General features: G+C 49.8%; 1 protein-coding gene across 1 annotated transcript in view; it reads left to right on the top strand.

Annotated features, from left to right (window-relative positions):
• Window positions 1–595: 595 nt before the first annotated feature.
• The window catches only part of efna3a (ephrin-A3a), a gene marked incomplete at both ends in the record, with an annotated part of 124,294 nt that continues 117,389 nt past the window's right edge, over window positions 596–7,500 (top strand). Inside the window, one exon of the mRNA XM_080525892.1 lies at window positions 596–705. Within this exon, the coding sequence (XP_080382018.1) occupies window positions 596–705 (110 nt within the window). The remainder of the gene's footprint in view (window positions 706–7,500) is intronic.

Raw genomic sequence — 7,500 nt, 5'->3', positions numbered from 1 at the left:
TATATACGCGTTCGTAAGCAGTTCAAAGTGCTTAGCAGCCTCGTCTGTCCTGCTAACGGACCGAGACTGTCTCTCTCTATCTAGGTGAGTCGCTTATACCTTTGCTTTCCTCATCACTTCCCCACTGTTCCTCCAAACATCCTATTGTCCCCTGCCTCTCGAGAGGGTTATTAAAGGGAACAAAGGGAACATAGGCGCGCAATAAAAGCGCAAAGTCGCGCTGTGCGCTCTGACTCCAAAGTGCGCAGCAGACAGTGAGTAGTCAGGCAAGGCAAGGCAGTGTGTTAGAAATAGGGTCTGGAGACTGGAATGATGCCGGAACGGAGGTCTTCGTTACAATGGAGTTAGAATCGAAGAACAATTCTACGTAAACCGAGCCGAGAACAAAACCCAAAGAAAGCCCTGCTGGAAACTATTTCACGTCCTGCGCTCCCTCCGTCCGTGGACCCGCCGGGATGGTGTGAGGAGAGAGAGAGAGACCCGCTGCTTGGGGACGGAGAGGGACTGGGAGAGAGAGACCCGCTGCTTGGGGACGGAGAGGGACTTAGAGAGAGCGAAGATAGAGGTAGAGAGAACGGAGGAGAAGAGTGGGATTATGGCTCTGGCACCGGGTTCTCTCTGTCTCCTAGCGCTCCTTTTCACTACCGCGCACCTGGCTCGGGCCAACGACCGGCACGCCGTGTACTGGAACAGCTCAAATTTACAGTAAGTGGAGTTATTAGGCTATAATACACGATTTGTTATTGTATTGTGTATGTTTGTGTTCTTGGCTGGTGTGTACTTGGCTGGTGTGTACTTGGCTGGTGTGGATGCACTTGCGTACAGAGAGGTAATAGTAGTATGCGGTGATGACCGTTACTCCTATTAAACAACCCAAGTGTGTGTGTGCGTGTAACAATATTGACGCACAGTCTATGGAAGTGTTTGATAATAATAGGTTAGGTTGATGAGTTTTTTTCAGCGGGTAAAGTCAATTGATTTTCACAAGCGTGAATCCATGCCAATTGTGTGTTTCCAATTCCAACCACTCCAAAGTCTATTTTTCGCAAAACAAATTATGAATACAATTCCCCATCCATATAAGATGAAAATAGAAATAAATAAATAAGAAATGACGCTGGTAGCCGTACACAGGGGGGAAGCATTGGTTGGATGTGCCTCTCGGCATGTAAGCAGGTACCTGGTGGACTGGGTGGATGTTTGACGGGCAGCTCACGGATCTCTGTCCATCTCCAGCTCGACTTTGAGTCATGTTACACCTATACAACCCCTTCCTGCCTTCTCTCAGGCAGTCCACACACACACACACACACACACACACACACACACATACATGTACACACATTTGCGCACACACACACACACACTCTGTCTCACACACACACACACACTCACACACTCACACACACACTCTCTCTCTCACTCACTCACACACACACACACACACACACACACACACACACCCATGACATATTATGTACAGACACGTACACACACTCGCGCACACACACTCTCTCCCTCTCTCACACACACACACACACACACACACACACACACACACACTGTCTCTCTCTCTCTCTCTCTCTCTCTCTCTCTCTCTCTCTCTCTCTCTCTCTCTCTCTCTCTCTCTCACACACACACACACACACACTCCCTCTCTCTCTCTCTCTCTCACACACACACACACACACACACGTCACATAACTATTATGTACACACATGTACACACACTCTAGGGGGGGTAGCCGTGTGGGGGGGGGGGCAGCAGTAGCTGTATGGGGGGGCAGGGAGAGGGGGGGCGCAGAGATCGATGGGCATCCTACTGCCTTTGTCCTCCCATTAGTTAACAGCGAATCCATCTTTCTCTCATTCTTTATCTTTGCACTCCCTCTCTCTGTCTCTCCCCCTCTCTCCCTCTCCCTCTCTCTCCCTTTCTCTCCCCCTCTCCCCCTCTCTCCCTCTCCCTCTCTCTCCCTTTCTCTCCCCCTCTCCCCCTCTTTCCCTCTCCCTCTCTCCCTCCTACGTCTCTCTGTTTTCCTTGCCTCTGTCCATTTATATTCACCTCAGACACCCGGCCCCTCCTCCTCCCCCTCCTCCCCCTCCTCCTCCGCCTCCTCCTCCTCCTCCTCTATATCTCCTCTCTCTATCTCACTTATTTTCCCTCCCTCTCTTATTCCTCTCCTCGTGTCTCTCATGGCCAGCCTGTCCTCGTCAATTCCCTTCTTTTTTTTTCTCTGTCCTCTCCGTATCTCATTATCCCCCCCCCCCCTCCCCTGCCCCTCCCCAATCTGCTCCGCCCCCACCCCCCCGGTCACCTCCGTACCCCAGGCCTGAACACCTACACACACCTACACACACCTACACACATGTTACACAGACTCACACCCACACAGACACACACCCACTCTCACACACACTACACAGATGTGTGGGTGGGTGTGTAGTGTGTGTAGTGTGTGTAGGTGTGTGTAGGTGTGTGTGTGTGTGTCTCTGTGTGTGTGTAGGTGTGTGTCTTGCTTGCTAAAGTAAAACCCAAGTTGGTTTGTTCACCATGTCATTTCAGTGACAAGGTGCTTTAAGGGTGGGTGGGTTTGGGTGAGTGGGTTGTGTAGTGTGTGGGTGTGTTTGTCTGTGTGTGTGTGTGTGTGTGTGTGTGTCATTTCAGTGACAAGGTGCTTTATGGGTGGGTAGGTTTGGGTGGGTGGGTTGTGTAGTGTGTGTGTGTGTGTGTAACGTGTAGTGTGTGTGTGTGAGTGTGGGTGTAACGTGTGTGTGTGTAGGTGTGTGTCTTGTCAGTTTGTTCACCTTGTCATTTCAGTGACACAGTGCTTTAAGGGCGGGTAGGTTTGGGTGGGTGGGTTGTTTAGTGTGTGTGTGTCTGTGTCTGTGTCTCTGTGTGTAGTGTGTGTGTGTGTGTAACGTGTAGTGTGTGTGTGTGTGTATGTGTGGGTGGGTGTGTGTCTGTGTCTCTGTGTGTAGTGTGTAATGTGTGTGTGTAGTGTGTAACGTGTGTGTGTGTCATTTCGGTGACACAGTGCTTTAAGGGTGGGTGGGTTTGGGTGGGTGGGTTGTTTAGTGTGTGTGTGTCTGTGTCTGTGTCTCTGTGTGTAGTGTGTGTGTGTGTGTAACGTGTAGTGTGTGTGTGTGTGTGTATGTGTGGGTGGGTGTGTGTCTGTGTCTCTGTGTGTAGTGTGTAATGTGTGTGTGTAGTGTGTAACGTGTGTGTGTGTCATTTCGGTGACACAGTGCTTTAAGGGTGGGTGGGTTTGGGTGGGTGGGCTGTGTAGTGTGTGTGTGTGTGTGTGTGTCTGTGTAACGTGTGTGTGTGTCAAGGATGTGTCGTCCATATAAGCATAGTAAGCAGTGCTTACCGCAAAAAAAAAAAAAAAAGGACAGTGAAAATATTAAAATAAAAGTGCATGTAGCCGTTTGTTTGTTTTCATTAAAAGAGTCGTATTTTAGGTCCCAGGGCAGCAGGAGTCATTCATTTTGGCGCCACCTGCAGGAGTAAGCACTCGCTATTCTGCTTGCTTGCATTGCGTTGCATTATAAGCACTTCTCTCTCTGCTTTCCCTCGCGTACATTCTAATGCGTGAAAATGTATTTTTTATTTTTTCCGATGCCTCAGCCCGCTGTTTAATGTGGCCAGGGTAAGCATGCTTACCAGCCAATCAGTAGTTCGTTCATTCCGATAAGAGCTACTGATTGGCTCTTATCACTTTCAAGTTCACTTAACATTTCACCTTACTTTCTCTCGCCCGGCAGAATAGCTTATGCCAGCTAGCTCAAACGATCTAAATAATAATAATCAATAAGGATAACTTGCTTGATTTTGTGAATATGGACATTACTGTCAGCGACCTAAAGGGATTTCATAGACTGGACTGGACTGGAAAAACACAACTACTGGCTAAAGGCCGCCCGAAGCCACCGCTCACCGATCTTCACACCCAGAAAGGGAGAGTCGCTAGGGGCTACAGCAAGCCTGGTATGAGCGGTTTATATGATTTATATGATTCGCGAGGCTGTTGGCGATCTGTGCTTGTTTATATGGTTTGAGTACTGCTGTGCTGCTGGTGTATGGCTCCTTATTTAAGACTTCCTCTGCTTTTACCTTTGAATGTAGGCCTGTGCCGTTGTGTTTGGAGAGAGAGCTGCTTAATCAATCACTGAGATAGGCCTAATGTCGCTGTCCGTGCCAGTGGTTCTGGACCAAAAGTGTTTGAGAGAGATAGAGAGGGAGGGTTTGTGATGTGATGTCAAGTGCCTGTGTGACAAAAGTGTGAAAAGAAAGTGTGTTGTGAGTTTACTATGGAGGATGGAAACGGTGTGTGTCTGTGTTGTGCGTGTGTGCGTTTGCGATGTTGAAACTGGACTTGTAGATTTCAGCAGGTTAGCTACTTGAAAAGATCTTGGTTCAAATAAGATTGAACAATGAGCACCCCTGATATAGTCGAAACTGGCAACAGTTTTTTTTGTTTTTGGTAATCTGATCACAAAGTGACCCTACAGTTTATTAGCGGGTTCTAGGGCATCAAAATTGCATTTCCTTGAAACTGCGTTCACTGATAGCGTGTATGTGTAATTATGTGTATTTCTATATCTTATGCTTACCCAATCTAAAAGCTCACGGCACGTGCCTGGTGTGTGTGTGTGTGTAGGTGTGTGTCTTGCTTTTACCCACCAACACAGACTGTGTTGGTGGGTAAAACCCAGGTTGGTTTGCTAACCTTGTCATTTCGGTGACACATCGGGTTGACACAGCTCTTCTGCTATAGATCAATTATATATAGATCAATGTTATTTGCATGTTTAGTAGTTTACCCACCTACTCACTCCAGGAGGGTCAGGCTTTCACCCGTGTGTGTGTTTGTTCCCTGTACAATGGACTGACTTACATAACGCCTTTATCCAAAGCGCTTTACAACGGCCTCTCATTCACCCATTCACACACACATTCACACACCAATGGCGGCAAGCTACCATGCAAGGCGCCGGCCGGCCCGCTCACTGGAAGCAATTTGGGGTTCAAGTTGGTGTCTTGCCCAAGGACACTTCGACATGTGGCCAGCCGGGGCTCGAACCGCCGATCTGCCGACCTTGCGATCATTAGACGGCGGCTCTACCTCCTGCGCCACATCCGCCCCCCCCTCCCGACATCCCTACTTTACAGCCTAGTCAAATCATCAATCACCGCACGAGTGCTATAGAAACAAACACCAGTGCAAAAAAAAACTTCCCAAAACGCCAAGTCAAACGCTAACAACCGGCTTCCACTCCGTACCGACAGTGCAGCCTAGCAATTAGGTGTGTCAGCGTGAATGTGAGAGACAGAGTGAGTGAGAGAGAGAGAGAGAAGGGGGAGAGAAGAGAAGAGAGAGGAGATGTCATTAGCATTACCAGTGCCGTGTTTCAAAGGGCTGGAAGCATTCTCAGGGTTTTCTGTGTGTCACATTGTGTATTATCTATCGTTGGTTAATTATTCATCTGGTGTGTGTGTGTGTGTGTGTGCCTCTCAGCGGGAACGGGGGGCCCGGCTCAGCCAATTGGACGAGATAATCATTCATCAAGGGTTGCCACTTGGACACCTTGATATAACGTTCAGATGAATATATTTTCATATTAATGGCTTTTCCGATGATAGAACAAGAGCGCACAGGGCTCTCTGTGCGGCAGCGATTAGAGCGCGCGTGTGTGTGAGAGAAGGTATTTGTCTTTGTGTGAGAAGGTATGTGCGTGTGTGTGTGTGTGTGTGTCCGTGTGTGTATTTATGTGTATATTGATGTGTATGCGTGTGTGTGTGGATTTATGTGCCTGCGCGGATTTATGTGTCTGCGCATGTATGCTCGTGTGTGTGTGTGTGTGTGTGTGTGTGTGTGTATAGCCTCTAGTGTATCTGTGTGTGTGTGTGATGAAACCCTCTCTCTCCCTCCTCCACACCAGATAAGAATCTGTAAAATAATGCAAAAATTGACCCAGTTTGCCAGGTAGAGCAGACAGCCCCACGGAAGGCTCCGGCAGGAATACTGATGGACCGTCAGGCTTAAAGAGACCCGTCGGCAGCCGGCCCCCGTCCACCTCCACCGCTCCACCACCTGTCCAACCGCCTCCCTCCTCCTCCACCTCCACCTCCTCCACAGCCTGCCCTGCAGGACTCACTTACTCAGCCCAGCATTAGTTACCTCCTCTGGGGGACAGGCGAGCAGGGAGGCAAGCCAAGGCCGGGCCAGAGGGGGCCAGAGGGCGCAGGAGGGGGCATGAGGGGGCAGTGGGCCAGGGCCTTCCAGTAGGCTGAACTCTGGCTGTGGCCTTGATGTGTTTTGCCCGGGAGCCAGGCGTTAGTCAGGCCCAGATGGCTACGGCAAGAGGAAAAAAAACTCCATCCAGCTGTGAGGAAACGATATCACACGATGGCACACCAAGCTGTTTTCTGGCTCCGCGGCCATGAGAACAGATTGTTAGGATGTTTTTTTGTTGTTTTTTTGAATGTTGATAGTTCAAAAGAAGATGGAGGATGTGTCCCGTCGGGGGACTCTGGGATAGCAGGCTCGCTTTGAACTGTTTCCTGGAGTAAACAATGTCTGTACTGTACGGTTTGGCTTTCTTAGGGGATGGGTTGGTTTTGGAATGAGAAACCAGGCCGGTCAGCCAGATCTGGGATTGGCGGGTGGGCACGTTATGACTGAGAGAGACGGAAAACAGCCAAGTATTACATGGGGCCACACCTAGTCCAAATGTGTCATCGTGGAGTGGAGATATTATTAAAGCGTACGCGCTGATCGACAGACAGGTGGACAGGCGCATAGGCTTTAATAATATCTTCACTCCGCGATCATCTAGTCTGGTCTGGCGCCTGCGCCGTCCGTTGTTCTTCCTGCACACCGACACACAGATCCAGGATCCAGCGGCGTCGTCGCTGTCGTGCAAACAAACCCGGCGAATGTTTTTACTTGCCCCGGGCGATCGGGCAACCGTTAATGTCCAACCCTGGTGTGTGTGTGTGTGTGTGGGGGGGGGGGGGGCGGGGGGGTACAGCCCTGGTTGAGGGATGACAGTTTGCTGTGGGCCAGCTCTGGCATGAGGAATGTGGCCCTGATACGTTCCTGTAGAGACCGGACCACCTCTGGTCTGACTGTGGTTGGGACCTGGGGCCTCATATAGAACAGCCGTGCCTTTTTAGGTAAGAGAGCCGCCTCAGGGGTCAAATGACCATTTGGACTATTGTAACAGTCTCCTTTCTGGTCTTCCGAAGAAAGCTATTGGCTTTGAGCTGCAACGTTTGCAGGAAAAGCGCTATACAAATAAAAGTTATTCATATTACATTATATCATCCAGCATCCGCCTGATGGCCCAGGTCTGGCCTTTCCATGGCCAAGACAAGGCTCAGGAATGGTAACCTGAGCCAGAACCAGAGCCAGGGAAAACAAAGTTGTATGCAGGGCCAGATCTGGGCCGTGCGGCACTAGTTTGCTGACAGGGAGGGACGCCGTGGATATCTCT

The sequence above is a fragment of the Nansenia antarctica genome (assembly GCF_963989245.1).
Source record: "Nansenia antarctica genome assembly, chromosome: 3".
Classification (NCBI taxonomy): domain Eukaryota; kingdom Metazoa; phylum Chordata; class Actinopteri; order Argentiniformes; family Microstomatidae; genus Nansenia; species Nansenia antarctica.
Note: the sequence above shows the minus strand (reverse complement) of the source record. Positions and strands in the feature narration are given on the sequence as shown.